Raw genomic sequence first — 21,321 nt, 5'->3', positions numbered from 1 at the left:
GAAACACTCTAGGGTTGAAGGGCCAAATTGTGATGGATTTGCTTGCAAGTGAAGGCTTAACATTTCCTATGGATGCAATTCACTTAACATAACTTTTAAGTTGCTTGTGAGGGAACGCTTAGCACTCTCCAAGTAGGTGGAAGAGGAGGGTATTGCTGATGAAATATTCGGGTCATCTCTAGCTTTGTTGCTATTTTTAGAGGAGGTGCCCTTATATTTTGGTTCACAATCTACAATGAAGGCTTAGTGTTCAACTCGTTGAAATGGCATGAGACGAGGCAATGTGATGATCCTTGGGGTGTTATGAGGCAAGGTGGCGGGGGATTGAACATGAAAATATGCCAAGTCTTTTAGGAGGCGATAATCGCAAGGTGGACAAGCCTGAGTTGATAGCATTAGCTTATGCCAAAACCGGCGCACGCGCCAGGAGCCCTAATTCCGCCGAGAGCATGGCAATGTCTTCCTCCAAGAGCTCGGGAAAAGCCTTTGCCTTTCGTCTTCCTTGGCCTTTTGCCTGCATATTCTTCCGCCTTTTCGTATCGCACTCGCCCTCGAGCTTCGCACCCCTGATTCTCTAACATTCACTCACCCCCCGTCCCTCTTGCCTAAACGGGCACACGCCCCTCAGTAGCACCTTTCCTTGCCGCATTCTCGCCTCCTTACCATCCTTGCAACTGCATTTCCGTCACTTTTTCCGCACCTTCACCGTCCCCGCGGCTACAAGTCACAATTTGCGCCTCGTGCCTCTGAAGAACAAGCTTCCTGGCACTAGTACCTGCCATGAATGAGCCGACCACATGCCGTCGAAATAATTCTCGTGTTATATCGCCGCAGGAAACATAGACAGTGACGTTTTTCCCGTGAGTTGGAACAGTTTCCGACAAGGGAATGGAAAACGGTGGCCTCAGTGAACCTGACAGTGATCTATGTAGCTCTTTCCCGAAGATAGTAATAGGAATATGCGTGATGGAGAAGAAGGTAAGCCTGTTCTTTTTCTCGCTACATCCAGTTTAAATGGTTTATACTTACTTTTCACTACACGTTACTTCGCGTCAACCATTTGTGTTGACGCTTTCGTCATTCATGTCCTGAGCTAGAACTCAGAGTTGGTGTGTTTCATTTGAAGCGTTAATATTATAGTGGGAGCTAGAATCACATTTGAATTTCTAGCTCGTAGCTGTGGCGACCTGCAACTTGAATTCTAATCTCCGATGACGCGATTGGAATCACGTTGTCTTGCGAAATTTTCGCCTCCTTTCGCCTTTAGGTGGTCCGTTTGTAGGAACCGCCGCTTGAAAGGAAGGACGAAATTGCAATACGTGGTAGGAACGGTTTCCTTTTACTTGTTACATAAGATTAACGGCGCTTCAGATATGCTTGTAAAAGCTTCGCGTACGGGGGGCTGCGAAAGAGAATGCTCTCAGACGACGAAGTTATTTGCTTAGAGTCGCAGCTGCTTCCCACATCTTTTCTCGTTTATACCGGCGAAAATTGCTTCGTGGGGATACTTGCCTTGAGATACGGTCGACATATATAGGAGTGGGGACCGCAGTCGGATCATGGAAGCCCCATTATGGAAGGCAAGGAGCCCCCGAACAGTGGTGTTACATGATTCATGACCAGTGTATTATATCGATTGTGCTACATTCAAAGCGGGTCCTTGAATATGTGTTAATGGAGCTTGAATGATGCATATAACCCGATGAAGATTTTTTTTCTGTCGTGTCTTTACGTTTACCTTGGAAGGAAATGTGGTATTCAGGAAAGGTATGGCCGCTCTAGATTTATCATGCGGTTGTAGAATAAGTCTAGTCAAAGAATTAACTTTGCTATCTAAGAACAATGTATGTTTTAGATAAACTGAGGCACCTTTACTTCCTACGATGGGTTGAATACATTTGCTTTATCAATGTAGAGGCTGGAAATTTGGACTATGGAGTCATAATAAACACACTTAGAAGTTCAGTGGTTTCTAGATATGAGAATCCAAGGACATGCACAAACTTACGGAGAGGATGGAGAAATAGTGGGCACAACCACCCTTCGTCCGCTTCTTCTTTCGATAGCTTTGGGAATCAATGGGGATGAGGAGCTTTGCAAAAAGCTGAGTTTCCTAAATGCAAACCAAAATGTACAGGTGTGAGAAGGTATCTTCTAAGAAAAAACCTAGAGAGGTAGTCGAGAGGTACAGGTGACTAGGATACGATGCCATGCATGGACAAAAATAGTAAAAAGTGCACAAGAAGGAAGAGAGTCACTAGTCAATTGAAACGAGAGTTTTATTTTTGAAATAATTTGGGTGTGGGTGTTTGGGAGGGATGTAAAGACAAAATTATCAGAGTGTGATTTACAAGAGGACACAATGGGACATAATTACCGTTATACATAGGGTACTCCCCGTTTAGTAAAATTTAACTTCTGGCTTTGCTAGTCAACTGGAAATTTAACTTGTGCAACAACTCTTTCCTTAGTATTACATCCATCCTATCTAAATTCATAAGCATGAAATCTAGATCCTTAGAGTACCTCTATATTGTGAGGGGAATCTGTGTTGTATGTCGATCCCATATTTGCTTGCTCGTTGGCATGTCCACCTCGTAGCATGGTCACTTGGCTGTGTTAAAATACCCAATTTCTGCACAAGTTTAGCGGTTAATAAATTATGAAAACTTCAAGACTCAATTAGAATGTGCACTATCCTACCCATGATCTTCTTGTAGATACGTATGAGATCATTGGGTGTAACTACTTTAATGTTGACGTGACAACCATACTTGCTAGGACTTCGACCTAAAAGTGTGGTATGAAACTATGAGATAGTATTACCTTTGATTCCGGTCAAAATAGCTGTCTTCGCCTTACCCTTCAGCTTCGGACATTGCTCTCACAAATGTCCCTTTTGTCTGCAACCGAATTAGCGGCCTTCCTTTACATACCGAAGGGTTTGTTTGGTCTTCTTCACGTGCTTTGTGGTCACTTTAGCCGGAGTCTCCTAAGGACCCGTGGCTTGAGTTTTCTTTGCCCTGGACCTAGGAGCTCAAAATTCTCTCTTCCTCTAAAAGTCTTTGTTTGTGGTAGCCTGTGGTTTCTGTGAAGAACTCTCCTTCGCCATGGTATTGCCATATATATTGGCAAATCTAATTGCATCTCCAAAGTTCTTACTGCGGTTGTTCTTCACTTGGAGTTTATGTTCTTTTGCCAAACCATTGATGAAATAGCCACCCAAGGTGGCAGGTGGTAGGATCCATGTACGAGGCTTTGGATTGCAGGTATTGAATGGTATTTTATCCATATTTAGGTGTGTGAACTTCGTGAGGAGATCAAACTTGTCCTTAAGTTGAGGAAGTCCTCTCTCAATATTTTTCGAATTCAGCACAAGTCATTGGTTATTCTTTTAACTCCCTCCACCAGGCCTGCGCCATCCCTTTGAATATCCCTTGTGCCATTTGGATTTTCAAAGAATCTGGAAAGGGATGGAAAGAAAAGTGTACGTGCCACTGGTCAACCAAGCGTCTGTGCTTTCACTTGCCAATGCGGGTAGATTATGCTTTCCCGCATCCGGATCATGCTCCATTATGGCCAAGGCCATCTTTTCATGAGACGCCACATGGCAGGTTGCCAGATAAAAGACTATTTATAGTTAACAAGAGTTATTTGGAGCACGATGAATACAAGCATTTGGTATGTGGTGCCCTTGCACCTCTTTGGTAGTAGTGCCCGATTGATGTTGATTATGCATGGAATGCCTTTGCCACTCGAATGCAGTTTGTAATTTGTTTGAGTATGGGAAGGATCACATGCATGACTTGCGGAAGAAAGTTTCTGAGGCCAAAATAACAGATTTGACTCAAACTGAGAGTGCATTTTTATGTCAGGCGAAGCAGCACTTCTTACAAAGCAATGATCACATAAAAATTGCCAAATGGGAAACTAAGGCTATGCAAAGGGCTTTCTTTGATAAAGGTTGTTCGTCTAAAGAGTTTTCCAAAAGTAAGAGGCAATCTGAAAACATTTGTTGAGTTCTGACGCCGCTCAGGGGCGCAACTTGCTTGGGTTTGTGTGACTCACTTTGCTTAACAGTTTGGGTCATTTTCTGTTCCACTTGCAAGAGGTATTGTTGGCATGACAAGAGCTTTTTACATTATGTCTTTCCTATTCTCTCTCTTGCACAGGATCTGTAGCTTAAGGCACCTTTCACAGAAACGGAGCTTACTGATGCATTAAAATCATGTGGCAAATGCAAGGCTCTAGGTTGGGATGGTCTCATTATAGTTTTTTTTTTGGGGCATACTTGGATGCCTTCAAGCCTATTTTATTGCATATGATCAAATCCTGCTTGGCAGAATGAGCAAATGCTAGATGCTTGGGGAAAAGAGTGTTAGAAAATGAAATCCCACTAGAGGGTATCCCACAACAGAAGACTGATAGATGGGATTAGGAATTACACACATAAGTGGCTCACTATGGAATCAAGCTTCATCAAGTGTGTACTTCACAATAATTCATGTGTGTGTAGACTAGCAAATAGACTGTTTTCAAAGACAATATAGAAGCAACAAAAAATCTAAATTTGTATGATTGGACATATTCTAGTCTTACAAAGGTATATAATATAGAAGCAACTCTTATATATTTCCATTCGTCCACAAACTAGACAAGATACAATGCCAAAAAGTTTCTCCTAGTATATGCCTGGCACCTCTAGATCTCTGAGCCCGCGTGCTCCACTGAGCTTACGTGACTCTCCATCCAAAGGATCTCTTCCACCTTGCTGTCCAGAAACTCAGCCTAGGTGGCTAGGTCTGCAGCCCTCTGTAGGTCACCTCACCTCCTGTGTATAGGCCCAAGGGTGGTCCTTCTGCTGCTCCTTCCTGTTTTTGGATTTCTGCTCCAAGCGATGGTGAAATGAGGCCAAGGGGCCTCCCTATTGTAGGGGCTGGTTGCCCCCCAAACTGGCCAACTTTTGTCTGCCCCAAAACCGATCCAAACTGACCCAAACTGACTCAGCCCTTGCAGCCTTTAAATACCCCTCTCGGGGCTCAGCTAAAGCACTTGATACTGTACAATGGGACATTATCTCGCAAACCATGCAATGTTTGGGATCTGGTGAAAAAAGGCAGGATGTTATTTATTGGCTATACTATGATAGTAAAGCTACTTGCATTTTGTCTAGGGGACACATTTCTGATCAATGGAGTCTTCATCGTTCGGTACGGTAGGGATGCACTCTTAGGGCATTGCTGTATGCAATAGACACTCATTTGATGCTTCGATATATAGATCATCTTGTGGTTTGGAGATTCGTGGAAAAAAGTCCATGATTGCACAAGCTTATGCTAATGATTACTTCTTCACGCCTAAGAATACCGAGAAGGATCTTTCACAACTCATGCATGCTTTTTCATTGTATGGATTGGCTGTTGGCTTACAGGTGAACTTTCAAAGATCTAAGCTTTTGCCGTTTCATGCTAATAATCTTTCAAGACCTGGGGAAATTGTTTTGCCTAGCGAGCTGGTTTGTCATCTTGGTTATTCGATGGGCTGGATGGTCACTCGCCGCCAACAAATGGATTGGGTGCTTGCAAAGCTTAAAAAGAAGTTGGAATATTGGAAGTTAGCCACTTGCCCATTGCATGTTTGACTCTGTAGAGTACAATTAATTTTGGTCGCCTATATACAGTTTTTGTCTTTTTGATTGTGTGTGGTAAGAAGGATATTGCATGCTTCATGTCTACTCTTATGGAGACCTTCTGGTGCTTGAGGCATGGCCATAAGAGCATTAGCTTACTCTAAATGAAGCACCTCTGTTTCCCAAAGATGCATGGTGGTCTAAATATTCTGAATATTTAGAAAAGGGGGTAGGGGCAGATTTGGAGAGAGAGATTGGGGAAGAAGGGAGGAGAAGGGGTAGGAGAGAGAGAATGAGGTAGGAAAGAGAGAGGGAGAGAATGAGAGGGAGTAGGGAAGAGAGAGAGTGAGAGAGCGTAGGCAGGAAGGAAGAAGGGAGAGTGGATAGGAAAAAGGTACATCATAGGGGGTGGATGGGGACTTATAGAGTCCCTCCACATTTTCCACCTAAAGGACCTCTAACTTGGCCCTTTTCCCCCTTCATTACAGCTATCCCTTCCCATAGAATTTTGCCCTCAAAATTTCACAACCTGGCTGTCCAAAAGTGCAGCAAACAGCAACTACTAATCAATCCGCTAGGAGATAGGGGTGGTCCTGGATAGTGCTTTCTCACTGCCATGAATTTTCATCCTTAGGGAGCCCCCGCCACTTGATAAGTTACTCTACGTAGGCCTTGTTTCAGAGTACATGGTCTTTGAAACCAACGATGGGCTCCGGAACATAGAGGATGTGGCCCTCTTCATCCATAGGTGGCAACCCTGGAAGAACATGGACATGCTGTCCAACATGGGGTTTCAGCAAAGACACATGGAAAACATCATGGATCTTGGAGGTACTGGGTAGCTCCAACTGAAATGCTACCTCTCCAACCTTGCTGATGATCCTGGAAGGACCGATATACCTATGAGCAAGTTTTGTGTTGGTATTACCTTTCAGTGAGGCATAACGGTTCTTATGGAGACGCAAATGCACATAATCTCCCTCATTGAAAGACAAATATCTCCTGCATTCATCTGCATATTTCTTGTGCTTGGCTTGGGCATCCTACATATTCTTTTTAACCAACTGCAGAAGGGCATCCATCCTCTCCAAGTCATTCCCTGCTTGCTGATTTTTCACAGCCATGTCAGCAATTGAAGAAGGCATCCCGACCTTGCATCCGTACATTGCCTCAAACGGGCTCATGCCAATGGAGAGATGCTTGGTACTGTTGTAGCAAAATTCAGCAAGCGACAACCATTTATCCCAAGACTTTTGAGTATCATGACAAAAATGCCTCAAATATTCCTCCACCCATTTGTTCACCCTTTCCGACTGTCCATCAGTCTCAGGATGGTAAGCAGTCCTAGGTGTGAGTAAAGTACCCATTGCTGTAAATATCTCCTGCCAAAAGTGACCCATAAATTTTGCATCTCTGTCACAGACAATTTCTTGAGGGAAACCATGATGCTTAAAGACATGCTCAATGAATTGCCAAGCAACCTGTGATGCTGAACACCGGGTCTTAGTGGGTATGAAATGGGCCTGTTTTGTCATTCTATCCACCACAACAAACATGCTGTCCCATCCCCTCTTTGTAGAGAAGGCAATCTTGTGATGAAATCCATTGCTATGTGCGTCCATTTGCCCTTTGGAATGGGTAATGGTTGCAAGAGACCTGCGGGTAATTTTCTGTCCACTTTATTCTGTTGGCAAGTCAAGCATTCAGCCACGTATTTAACCACATTTCTCCACATGCCTTACCAGGTAAAGCTCTGCTTGATTCTTTCATATGTTTTAGTGATACCCGCATGTCCAGCCATGGGAGAGGAGTGCATTTCTTGCAAAACCAGCTGGCGGTATTTTGAGTCTGGCACTAAATAAATCTTGTCTTGGCACCACAACAGCCCATTATGCAATTTGAAATCCGGATGACCCTGACTAGAAGGCTTCTGCAAATCTGAAAATATGGGAGCTGCTTTAGAATTCTGCATATACTCTTCCTGAATGCCATGAATCCACGATGGTAGAGAGAGCAGACAAATAGCAAGTCCACATCCTGGACAAGGCATCTGCAACCACATTTTCCTTCCCTTTTCTATAGTCAATGTCAAAATCATAGGATTGGACTGCAGCCAACCACCTCTTCTGCTTATATGACAAATTTGGTTGGGTGAGGAAGAATCTTAGTGTCCTATGATCCGTTTTCACCTTAATTTTACTTCCGTATAGATAGTGGTGCCATTTCTTGAAAGCATGCTAGATCTAGCATCTCTTGATGATAAACATGAAAATTAAGTTCTTTGGCATCAAACTTCCTGCTTTCAAAGGCTATTATTCCTTGTTCCTGCCTTAGAATAGCTCCCAATCCTTTGCCACTGGCATTGACACGACCCCGCAGGATCTGACCCTATCATTGACCTAGAATCTCGTCCTCGATACAACCAGAATCATAGCGCAGGTGCCTCGATCCTCCCGACCACCCCCGAGCACGTGGGCTGTAGCTCGACTCATCCATAGGCCCGTATCTAACCCAGGCGTCCCATACCACCTGAGCCCCCATCCAGAGGACCTTCGATACACCACCTATGATCCGCCATGTAGATGGCCAGAGTCCTGGCCTGGGTCCAAGCCCCATCCATCAGTTGAGGAGCGCTCAACTGATCTACACAATAGCACTGGCCCTCCCTCTATATAGAAGGAAACCCACTTTAGATAGCACAATGCTATGAATAGCTCCCTCCATATAAAGTGAGCACTATATATGAATCAATCTCTATATATAGCAATCTCGGCTAAAAATAACCATCCAGCCCTATGCTATCCCGTAACCCACGTTAACTTGCTGTCCAACCCTAGGTACACCATGCACATGACATACTCCCCTTCCTCTAAGAACTCACTCTTGAGTTCACCAGAAAGTCCAAAAACTCTCTGTGAAGATGAGTCCATGCCAATAACTATACTCTGACTATCAGTTTGAGTGTGCTATACTTTCCACGAGATTCAAATCAAAGAAAATCTAAGGCCAAAGCCACAATCTTTCAGTAATGCCTGAATCCACAGAGTTAGTTCCGTTGACATATCCCATACACAAGCATGGTAAAATCCGTACCTGAAGGTAAATGATTCTATCAACCTTATTTATTGAGTATCCTTAAACTCAAAATCTTAGGTTGAGATCGAGGAATCATTGTTCGAACAACCCCATCAATTGAACCCCTTCAGGCCAATTTTTGGGTTGCAATTTTCTAGCAACCCTAATTCTTGAATTACTTAGTATTCAGAAAATCCCTCAACGGAATACCCTTGTAATTCAAATTCTTGGGTTGAAATACATGACAGACTTTCCATCGCAGAACAATTAGGTGTCCGTTCATAACTCATGATGGAAGAATCTTCATCGAAGTATCAATGGGCAAAATCCTGACCAAAGATATGGTCCCCTTGATCTATCCTCGAAATGCCCCTACATGAGGATAATCAGTAAAAATTCAGTTGGCTATATCGAGTCAATGGTACGATTCTAGACATGAATATAGTCAACCATCATAGGAATAACATCCTATGTGATCCAAAGACTACGGAAACATACAATCTGAAATCTCTTAAAACAAGATCCACTACCGAATATCCTGTATAAACTTGTGCACAATAAACCGCTCCGATCACAAGATCATCCAGTTCTTAGGATCTTTTATCTAGGAACATCAAGTTCCAAACAAGGCACTGACATACCAGCATCAGAAGATATGTGGTAACTCTCCCTGAGATTGAGTCTAGACTATGGAGCTCCAGGGTTGAACCCAAAAAATACATGGCTTCTCTCAGGGTAAAGAATCTTAGTCAACCCTCGTAAAAAATCTAATCAGGTTGCCCCCAATTCAATTCAGCCTACTTATACTTCACCCTAGAGGTCCTTGGGTATTATTTCACGCTGGATTATACCACGACATCAGAGAATCTTAAATGTAATATACCTTAGTGTCCCATACCACCAAAGTATACTGCAAATAAAAAACTCGGTGGACAATATGAGTAAATCAGGTAGCCAATCCCTCTTCAACTTAGATGATCCCAGATTGAGTCAAGGTGGCAAATCCGTTCTCAATCCTTTTCTTAATGTGATTATATCACCCCCTTGTGTTACAATACCCCAACCAATAGGTCAAAAAAGAAAACCCAGTAGATAGGTAGTATCCCTAACAACTCTTGAATCTGACTATCCATGACCTCGGGCTAAAAGAGTGAGAATCAGAATGACCCGCCTTTGGACATGATTCAAAGAAGGTATCCAACAAGACGCATCCTGGTCTAATCAATAAGAACCTTCATATGTCCAAACGGTAACTCGAAGAAACGTCATAACTCACTATCACATCGAGATCAAAACTTCAAATAGAAACCAAACAGGAATCTACGCACCAAGATTCGAGAAAGGGAAATCCAATTGTCTTAGTTAAGTCCAGTTTAAGATGTAACAAAGTCTGAGGCATCCTCAATGTACCATATATCTAAAAAACTTCAAGATATATGGAACAAAAGTACATGTTATATAATTTGAAAAAAACCCTTCAAATGATAGATGCCACTAGTTACAAATCATAACCAAATTAATCAAAACGTGGTCAATTTAAGAACAAGACAGTATATAATTCATACAAAATTGGGGAGCTTCTTGAACCAAACATGGTTCAAAAGATCCAGTCGAGCCAAAAATAATTGGGTGTCGGTCAAAACTGAGGATGTCAACCTCTTCATCGCTTCTCAATAGCACGGAAGCGGCATAAAGACTCGAAAACAAGCTGTCTACATTTAGAACAGCATGAGCCTTCTTCAATATATTTCTGGTACTGAGGGGTTTTATAGTAGTGAAGAGCTGCCCAGAGTTCATTTATCAAGGAATCCATCTCTCGTAGCAAGTCAGAAGGTCTACGAGGAATAACCTCCGATGTAGCCTCGTCCTCCATCTCAATAAAACAGTATTCCAACGTAGGTGTCTCATTACTATGATGTCCTTCCATGGCTGGAAAATATCTCGCATAGGAGAGGGACTAGAAGAAAAACAGATGCGTCCAAACGTGTGCTCTTCACACTAAAAGAGAATCTGGTGCTGCGTGGAATCAAGGAAGAAGGCGAGTAGAGGACAGCAAGAAAGATGACGGAATCTGATAGGCTGATCTCAGAGAGAAAGAGGGTGGGAAATTCGCCTTCATGCGCTGAAGTGCTGAAGTGAGAAAGAGAGAGAAATCCCGGGTATATAAATAGCCAGGAAGGGCCATCAAAAGCTAGGCGAATTTAGGGTGGGTGCTTGATTTAGAGCAAGTGCCTTCCTTGCTAGAGAAAAACAAAAAAGCAACCTGCTTTTTTTTTACCAAAAAACAGTCTCGCTTTTAATAGATCTGGTCCCGCTTTTCTCCAGCTAGCCTAAAATAGCCAAAACGCGCTAGATTTAGAGCAAGTGCTTTCCTTGCTAGAGAAAAACAAAAAAGCAACCTGCTTTTTAACCAAAAAAACAGTCTCGCTTTTAATAGATCCTGTCCCGCTTTTCTCCAGCCAGCAAAAAATAGCCAAAACGCGCTAAAATCAGGCCATACGCTCCTTCCCAAAGCCAAGTGCCTGCCCCCAATCATATCGCCCCTGTCTCTGATGCCTGAATCTCCTAGACAAGCCGCTTCCTAGGCTTATGAACGCTCTCTCTTTCCTCCTACTTCTCAACTGCAGCAAATCTAGGTCTCTAGGGTAGGAATCTCATCCTTGAGAACCTAGAGTGAATTCTTTCCCTAACCAGCCTACTGTCATGCGTCCCCACACAGCCAATCACATCAACAACCCAAGCGTGGGAAGTTATAGGTCAGAAACGATCCATCCTCATATCTCTTGCTGAAAGCATCAAGTCTTCTCATTGCTAGGCCCTTCTCAAGGAATCACGATTTCCAAACACGTAGCAACCGAGAGAGCACACAGCCTATGGACTTCTATTTCTTCCACAACTCTCCCAATCATGAGCGCACATCATCAGCCAACGATTCAGCCCATACATGAGCGGGAATTCAGATTTGCAAGAGCAATCTAAAAAAGCGTGCCTGGAAGACATCTTTTCTGCATACCTCGCGCTGAATTCAATTGTGATAGGACGGCTCTGATACCAGATGACACGACCCCGTAGGATCTGACCCTATCACTGACCTAGAATCTCGTCCTCGATACAACCAAAATCATAGCGCAAGTGCCTCGATCCTCCCGATCACCCTCGAGCACGTGGGCTACAGTTCCACTCATCCATAGGCCCGTATCTAACCCAGGCGTCCCATACCACCTAAGCCCGTCCAGAGGACCTTCGATACACCACCTATGATCCGCCATGTAGATGGCCAGAGTCCCGGCCTGGGTCCAAGCCCCATCCATCAGTTGAGGAGCGCTCAACTGATCTACACAATAGCACTGGCCCTCCCTCTACATAGAAGGAAACCCGCTATAGATAGCACAATGCTATGAATAGCTCCCTCCATATAAAGTGAGCACTATATATGAATCAATCTCTATATATAGCAATCTCGGCTAAAATAACCATCCAGCCCTATGCTATCCCATAACCCACGTTAACGTGCTGTCCAACCCTAGGTACACCATGCACATGACACGCATCTGCCTCCACAATGAAAGGATGCAAAAAATAAGAGCATACCAAGACAGGTGCATGAGTGAGAGCAAATTTCAGGTCTTCAAAGCTGCGTTGTGCTTCCTTTGACCACCCAAAAGCATCCTTCTTTAAGAAGTCAAAAAGAGGAGCTGCCCTCTTGGCAAATTTGCGAATAAAGCGACTGTAGAAGGAAGCAAGACCTGAAAATTTTCTCAATTGGGTGGCTGTGGCCAATCTTTGATGCATTTCACCTTTGCAGGATCCACTGGGCCTCAAAATTTCCAGCACTTGCTTCACATGCTTAATGTGCTCTTGTCTATCCTTGTTGTAAATGAGAATATCATTAAAGAAAACCAGCACGCATCTGAAAAGAAGTGGATGCAATATCTTGTTCATCAGTGCCTGGAAGGTGGCCGGTGCAGTAGTCAATCCAAAAGGCATCACCTTGAATTCATACAAGCCCCGTATTGTGCGGAAGGCCGTCTTGTGCTCATCTCCTTCTTTCACCCTGATTTGATGGTAACCAGACCTCAAATCTATCTTTGTGAAAAACTGAGCACCCTTGAGTTCATCCAACAGGTTATCTATCTTGGGGATTGGAAACCTGTTCTTGATAGTGGCCTTATTTAGATCCCTGTAATCAATGCACATGTGGTATGATCCGTCCTTCTTCACCAGAAGCACCGGAGAGGCAAAAGGAGAGATGCTATGAGAGATGAAGTTCTCCTCAAGCAATTCCCGTACATGTACTACCACTTCCTCTGGCTTAACCTTAGAAAGACGGTATGGGGCTTATTGTCAGGCTCTAGAACAATGGCATGATCCAAATCCCTCTTGGGAGGCAATTGGGATGGCATATCAGCAAATCCATCAACAAACTCCGATAGCAACTGCTGCATATCACAATCCTCAACACGGGGAATGCTACCCCCTTGAGATACTGATACATTCTCCTTCCTGAGCTATCTGGCTAACTGCCTTGCTGAAATGACCTGCAATTTAGGAGTGGCAATGCCATCCAATGCTACTGTTCTACCCTCGTGGACAAGGCTGAGTGATAGGGCATTTAAATCCATGCTGATTTCAGCCAAAGATTTCAGCCAATCTGTAACATGCAACGGTTATCTGATCGTGTAATTCACAGCAAGACCTTCTTTAAACCTTTAGCGAGGAATGAGCATTGTTTACCATAGAGAGAGAAAGGTGATGAGGGTAGAGAGAGAGTAGAGTCGACAACCGATTGGGTCCTTGTACCCACTGAGGGCCCCCTCCCCCAATCAGGGGAGAATTCACTTTATACTTGGAGAACTGAGAAATACAAAGAACACTCTTCAAGAGAGCACGGAACACGCTTCTGAAGAGCTGAGAGGCAACGCCGACCAATACCGAGACCTTGATGCTGTCCACACTGACGATGTAGGATGCTTCTGCAAGGCAAGGAAGAGGCTTGTGCTATCTACCGGAATGCAGGGTCACTGCGTGAGAGTGAGAGTGAAAACTAGAAGTGATAGATCCTATGAGAGAACTGAGAGATGACTGAAATATAGAGCTGAGAGTGAGCTGTGTAAACTGTAAAAGAGAGCTGAGAAAGCTGAGGAAACAGTGTCCAAACCTCTCTCCGTTTGCTGGTCCAAACCTCCGACTGTTGTGCTGCGTGGTCACCTTCAGATCAGGCTGAACTGATGGCCAAGGGACTGAGGCTAGAGCAGGGTCAGATCTGAGGATCTCAGGGGTTGCACAGGAGGCTGAAGTGGAGCTGTAGGAGAACTGAAGGCAGGAGCAAACTGAATGAGAAAACAGGGCAGCCAAGGGGCCCTTTTATAGGGCTGGACTGAGCCGATCCAGTCTGTAAACAGACCGACTCAGTCTGTTTTACAGATTGGTTGGCCTACAACGAGCCTATAAAAAGCCCTCCCTGGCTCATTTGCCAGGGGAGTTTTTGGGCAGCCTTTGCAGGCTGCCTTCCCTGCTTACCTGTCTAGCCTTTGGGGACCCTAAAGGGACTCCTAACCTAGGCTAAGACCTAAACTATAAGATGGAAACACTTAACCTACTGTTCTCCAGTGGGTACTAGTGAACAAGAACTGACTATTGACTTGACATAAGGCTGAGAGACTGACCTATGTAGCTTGTGCCTGACTGTCCCTGGACAAGGGCTCACAAAGGGGTCACAGCATACGACAAAATCTCCTATCTGGGAACTATAATGCACTTGTCAATGTAGCCAGTGTGTCACCTTGCACCCAAGTGCAGGGGTGCATGTGACATTCCCTCCTCCTTAACTTGGCGGTAGGTTCATTGCTTCCAAGTAGTCCACCAATATCTGGGGAAACTCTTGGAAAAAATCTTCGTCCAACCACACTGCTTCATGGGTACCTCGATCACGGAACTTGGTGTAAAACTCCCGGATCTTGTGTCCTGACCCATGCTTGAATTTATGAAGAAGGATCTGTTCTGGCTGCAAAACTTCGGCTTCATGAAGAACTTCAGGTTGTTGCTAGTCGGAAATCTCTGAAAGAGGAGGTCCAAAATATGGCTTGAACCAAGTTACATGGAACACGTTGTGCATAGTCCAACTGTTTGGTAGGCGTAACTTTTGTATATAGGTATCTTGCATGACCCATAACTTATGCATTGCTCAACGGAATTCGACAAACTTTGCCTTCAAGTTGCAGTATACATTCCAACTTGAACATGAGAGCAAAAAATTATGGAATAAGGATTTGGAACGAGACCGCTAAAGCATTATAAGTGCGCATGCATTCTGAAGACTATAGGATATAGCAATTTATTCAAAAACATCATAATTTTGTTCTCTACATACATGCAACCAAGTAATCATTCAAAAGTATGCTACGTGAGCTTCTCCTCAACCCAAGGACACACCTAAATGAGATCATACAAAAAACAGTATCACCACAGCACAAGACTTAAAGCATCCAAAATGTCATCTATGGTGACCAAATAAAAATTAGAAATGAGCACACACGGCTCAAATTGCAACCCAAGTGATCTGCAACAAGTATGCATCAAATCATAGCCACACAGTAATGACAAATGATGTAAAGCAAATCGGAGCTACCTCAAATCACTGCACCTATGAACTCACTGATGCAACTTGCACTTCCTGGTTTCTTCCAAAACCTGCAATAGACCCACAAAAAGTGCAAAAAATGCACTAGCATAGCACTCGCCTTACACATGCAATGTTTGCAATAGTTGCACAAGTGGAATGCTACCACATAGAGTCACCTTCCGTGATAAAATGGCATTAACTCAGAAAAGAAAAGTTTCTGTCACTACAAAAATCTTTGTATATTGGCAAAACATGAAGTTTTGGCAATCCGTTGAAGTCGAACATCACAACTTGGGCACACAGGCCTGAAACAACACTTTCAGCAAAAGCGCACCCGAGAACTTACAACAACAAAATGGGGCCCAAAGGATATAATTCCCTCTCGTTGCATCACGCGAAGGTTATCCCTTAATGAGACAATGCACTCCTGCGCTCGTCGTATATGCTCCTGCAAAGATTTGCTTTCAAAATCGAGCGCTTGCACAAGCAGAAGAAACTGCTCCCACTTTCCCTGAGCATCATGACAATATGATTTCAAAATATCAAATGCCATACCATTATACTTTTTAGTCTCGTCATTCGATTGCGGATGGAAAGTGCTGGACATCTGCAGCTTAGTACCAAAATTATCAAACAAGGCTCGCTAAAAGTTAGACATAAACTTGGAGTCCCTGTCGGATGTTATGGTCTTTGGCAACCCTCCAATGGGATACCAATACTTGATAAACAAATGAGCTACATCTTCAGCGCTGGCCGTTTGTTTGCAGGGAATTAGCATACAATATTTACTAAAGCGACAAACAATAGTAAGACAGTGAGTATTATGCGTACCTGCGGATGCTGGAAGTGGTCCCACGAAATCCATACCTATGTCTTGGAAAGGACCGTCGGGGATTGGCAATGACATAAGTAAGCCTGCCGCTTTCTTGTGGGAAGCCTTGACCTTTTGGCATATTTGAGTATTGTGCACATAGCCATATACGTCCTTCCGCATCTTTGGCCAATAGAAATAGTGCTCTAGCTTCTTTAAAGTCCCGTTGATACCTCTGTGACCACCGGTAAGGGCGTCATGGGCATCATGAAGAAGCAATTGTCGTTTGTCTTTGAGTACACATAACCTTTTCTTATAGAAAAGCCAACCGTCCTCTAATGAGTAATGGCCCAGAGCAAGCATCGTGGCGAATTGGAACTACGTGCCAAACTCTACTGACTGCGTGTACTGTGCCTTCATGCTATCAAGATCCTTTCCTTTGATTTCGAGCACAGTGGCCTTCTCAATGGTCTGGATGGAACCTTTCCGACTGAGAGCGTCTGCAACGGGGTTGTTTTTGCGTGGAACGTACTCGATCATGCCCCCAAAGTGTTGGAATATCTGACTCCACCGCTGTTGCCGATCACTCCATTGCGTACTAGGCATTGTCTGAAGCCACTTAAGGGCTTGGTGATCTGTCTTCACCGTGAAAGTCCGTCTGTATAGGAAATGCCTAGATGATACCGAGGAGCTCTCTATCATACACTGAATAGTTCTTTTCGGCATCGTTAAGTTTTTTGCTGTAGTATGCCACAGGCCTATCGTCTTGTTGTAAAACTGCCCCTATGGCGACATTGCTAGCGTCTGTGATTACTAGAAATGGATCATCCCAAGAGGCGATCTTCATAACTGGTGCTGTCGTGGCCAACTGTTGCAAGTCGTGGAAGGCCTGCGAAGCTTTGCCTGTGACTTGAACTTTTTGTCTGCGTGTCTTTACCACCTTGAGTAAATTTGTAAGAGGGGCTGCGTATGTTGAGAAATGCTTGACACAAACCCACAAAGGATCGGATCTCCTAGGCCGTCGTGGGGACAGCCCAACTTGTGATAGCTTGGATCTTCTCAGGGTCCAATCGAAGCCCTTGAGCACTAATGATGTAGCCCAAATACTGAATTTCCAGCAATCCGAATTCACTTTTCGTTACGTTGAGATATAGCTAGTTATCACGTAATAACTATAGGGCACATCGCACATCCTTAATATGCTGCGCAGCTGTCGCGGAAAAGATAAGGATATCATCGAGAAAGATGAACAGGCACTTCCCAACATACTCTGCGAATACCCGGGACATCATCTTGTTGAATGTTGGTGGTGCATTCTTTAGACCAAAGGGCATGACGACGAACTTGTAATGAGCTCGCTCAGTTTGGAAAGCTGTCTTTGGGATGTCAGCTTCAAAAATACGGACCTGATGATAGCCACTCTTGAGGTCAATCTTTGAAAAAAATCTTGCACCATTGAGTCTTTTCAAGATGTACTCGATGCGGGGCATAGGAAACTTGTTGCTTACCGCAAGCTTGTTGAGTGCTCTGTAGTCGACACATAGTCGTGCAGACTTATCCTTCTTTGCCACAAATAGAATGGGTGCAGCAAAAGGGGAAGAAGAAGGTCTAATAAACCTTGCGCACAGTAATTGAGACAATTGCTGCTCTAACTCCCCCTCCATAGACTTTGAAAGTCGATAAGGGAACTTACTTGGAGGTGTCAAGTTCGGAAAGAGATCGATGCGATGGTCTTCCGGTCGGTTGGGAGGTAGCTAGGGTGGGAGATCGTCCCGAAGCATGATGTCTTTGAACTCTTGGAGGAGATCCACCATTGCTTACTCCATCGGAGGAGTGGCTTGAAGTGCAGTGATCTGGCATTGGACATAGACAAGTGCACACATGGCGCCGTTGCGAACAGCGTGACCTGCTTGAATATGAGAGATTAATGGAATCCTTGGTATGCTCCAATCACCGCGTATCACGGCGGGCTCAGGTAAACCTTCCACAATCGTGAAGGTGTCTTGTCGCCAATAAGGCGTCGGAACATGCTCACGGAACCACTGAATCTTGAGGATCATGTCGCACCCCATCAAAAGAGTCAATATAAAACATGGCCTTCTGAATTGAAAAAGTGAACTGGATAGCCTTATGCGTGATGTGTGTGCGCAAGCCGGGTGTGAACCCGTCCATTGCAAGCTCGTGAGGCACCAAGGTGCACCCCACTGTCTGGTTGTTTAACTGCTGCGGGGCTTTGGAATCTTTCTGGAGTTGCTTGGGCTTTCCCCCGCTCAGCATCATCTCCTGATTCTGTGCGAGAGTCAGTGCCCACTCGTAATCCAGCGGGTCGAAGTTTCGAATGGTAAAACGTATGTTCGTGTCTAATCCTCGAATGAATTGCTTCATCTTGGCACTCTCCGTCACGCCCAATTGTTGTGCCAGTGTGATGACCTTATTACTGTATGTCAACACAGGCAAACCATTCTGGGAGAGACGAGCGAACTCATCCTCCAAGTTAAGCAGATATTGGGGTGGGAGAAAACGGGCTTTGAGGTCGGCCACAAACGTTGCCCAAACGAAATTCGTCTTAAACGTGTTTGGGTCAGTATGCTTACTAGCCCAATGCTGCCACCAAGTCACCGCCTCACCTGTAAGATGAGGGGCTGCAAGGTGGACTTTATCTTGCTCATCTTGAATCCGCGCTAATGGAAAATGAGCTTCCTCATCAATGAGATGAGCTACCATATCCTTAAAGCTCATATTGCGGCTGACTCTTAGGACAGCAAGGATCTCATTGTACTTGGAAATGTCTTCAATACTTGAGAGAAGTACAGCAACTTGATCATCATCTTCAACAATGGCTCGGATGGCAGATAATTGTTGGAGAATTGACCCAAGATTGCTCAAGTGTTCATTGAGGGTTTCAGTTTCCTTCATCTTGAGCTTGAAGAGTTTTTGTTTGAGAAAGACTTTGGAATTATTGATAATTCTCTAATTTTTCCCAAACGTCATTTGCAGTCTTATCAAAATCCACATGGTGGATAAGGTTGTCAGCTAAAGCTAGGCCAATGATAGCCATTGATTTATCATTTTGGTTCTCCCACCAACTGATTCTAGCATCATCACTTTGGGGTTTTGGCTCCTTGCCATTGGTGATATTCCATATGCCTTCTCGCATAAGAAGAAGCCGGAGTTTCGTCTGCCAAGTTGGGAAATTGCTCCCTGAGAATTTCTCGATGAACGAGGAGTTTTTTATGCTATCCATTGATGGGAAGGTCTTAGCTGTTATTACAGCGAGTGTCTAAATCCCTTACAATGTTTACTCAAATTTTGGAAAAAAAAGCCCCAAATTTTACATGCATGAGGCTTCAATTCTGGGTAAGGAAGTAAAATCAATGTATGTTTGCGAACAATAGATAGTACAAACAGAAAAGCCCCAATTTGTTGCAGAATAGTACTGGTTGTAGCAAGATCTAGACCGCAAGAGTGAACCCACGAACTGTGAGAGCAAATCGTGGGCATGAAGCTGGAGCAGACATTTGATCACGAACAACAGCAGCAGTAAAACGGCCTGACTTCAGCTCGAGCAGTCAGGGCATTGGGGCAGAATGCTGCTGCCGGAGATTGCGCAGATCAGTGGCGGAAGGAGGAGAGCTGAGAGGCGGCAGCAGCAATGGGCAGAACTGAAGCGGCCATCAGGAATCTTGGGATAGAGACTGCGGGCAGAATTGGAACGGCCTGCTGGACAGCAAAGTGGAGATGGCGACGTGCGAGTCGATGGCCACGGCTAGCTTGATGCTCGTCGCGTGACTTTTTGTCGCTTATCCAAGACACGTCTCCGGATCTATGCACCTTTCTCTTACAGCTTGACGAGCGGTGGACAAGGCTTTACGCAATAGGCCATGCAATCATTGTTGTCAACTACCTCTCTAGTAGTCGATGTCTGAAGTAGTTCGCCTCTGTAGATGCCGGCAACAATGGTGACATCAGGATTAGAAGCTCATGCAGGGCGTGGCAGAGACATACGGCAATGTTATTGCAGAGACATGGCAGGAAAATCGTGTAGCATGATGGGCAGAACTAGAAGAATAGCTGGGTGATCTTCACATAGTAGTGCGCAGTCTTCAAGAAGAACACGAAGCAAAACAAGGCGAACGACGTGAGGGTATAGGAAAGGAAGATGGAAGGCTAGGAATTGGGCGTAATGAGGCAAGGCTCAATCAGGGAAGACCTGCTTTGATACCATTTGTTGAAAATGGGGAGAGGGTGAGAGACACTCAACCACAGGTTAGAGACAAGAGCTGAGGCATGAACTGATGTTGATAGATTGTGTAATCATAGCAAGTACATGGCCTCATTTATAGGCTGGGCAAGCCTTATCTTCCCACACTGACACCTCATAGATAAGGTCACACACAAGAGAATCTAGATCCTATAATCTAGGGGAGGAATCACACCTACCACATGAGGTGGCACAAGTGGCCTCAAGACTCCACGCTCATAACTGTAGGACACTCCTAGGACTCTAGGACCACACACACTAGGACTCCGATAGTTCAACAGTAACTTGCATTGCCATGGCTGTGGTAAGTTGTTGGCCGAACTCTCGTCCTATCTGGCGGAAAGCACCTTGGGGCATCGAGGAAAGGGCATCCAAAAACTGTGTCTGCGCTGCATGCAGTTCTCGAGATGCAGGAGAGAGAGGTTGAGTGGAAGGAACCTCTGTACCACCAATGGATGTAGCCACTGTGGCAAGCACTTGCTCATACTGAGCAACCTCATCACTGTCATGCAATATATCATGAGGGGCACGCTTCGGTGGCATGGTGACTGGTCCTAGAGAGAGGAGCTCGAATGTAGGCAAAGAGAAATAGATAGCAAATCCCTTCTGTAATGAGCATCTGAGATAGTGTGTGGAAACACGAAAAGGTCGATGGAGAGGCTTGAAAGAAAGGTCGTCGAAGAAGGTTCGAAACGGGTCCCAAATTAGCCAAAATAGGACTGTGGAAAGCCCTTAAAAGAGGCTGGAAGATTTTGAGTTTTGCCTCTCTCTTTTTTTTTGGGGGGGGGGGTGTTTCCTAAGTCACCTAGGACACTTAGGACCCCTAACCTAAAGATTGGTAAGACAGTTAGACACTGACTTAGTCTAACCCAACCAAGCGTACTAATTTAACCCTAGTTAGATTAACATAACTGACCAACTAA

At 44.5% G+C, this 21,321-nt stretch overlaps 1 protein-coding gene across 3 annotated transcripts in view; it reads left to right on the top strand.

The window, feature by feature from the left end:
* Positions 1 to 403: 403 nt before the first annotated feature.
* The window catches only part of LOC147892238 (inositol hexakisphosphate and diphosphoinositol-pentakisphosphate kinase VIP2-like), a 248,985-nt gene continuing 228,067 nt past the window's right edge, over positions 404 to 21,321 (top strand). The window contains exon 1 of one of the 3 annotated variants that reach the window (XM_087388902.1): positions 404 to 978. In XM_087388902.1, the coding sequence (XP_087245028.1) occupies positions 889 to 978 (90 nt within the window). In that variant the 5' untranslated portion in view covers positions 404 to 888. The remainder of the gene's footprint in view (positions 979 to 21,321) is intronic. The other 2 variants (XM_087388899.1, XM_087388900.1) reach the window with 2 other exon arrangements.

The sequence above is a fragment of the Dipteris shenzhenensis genome, chromosome 17 (genome assembly GCF_047967505.1).
Source record: "Dipteris shenzhenensis isolate YYH24624 ecotype China chromosome 17, Dip_SZ_1.0, whole genome shotgun sequence".
Classification (NCBI taxonomy): domain Eukaryota; kingdom Viridiplantae; phylum Streptophyta; class Polypodiopsida; order Gleicheniales; family Dipteridaceae; genus Dipteris; species Dipteris shenzhenensis.
The sequence above is the reverse complement of the archived record's forward strand: the minus strand, read 5'-3'. Positions and strand labels throughout refer to the sequence as shown.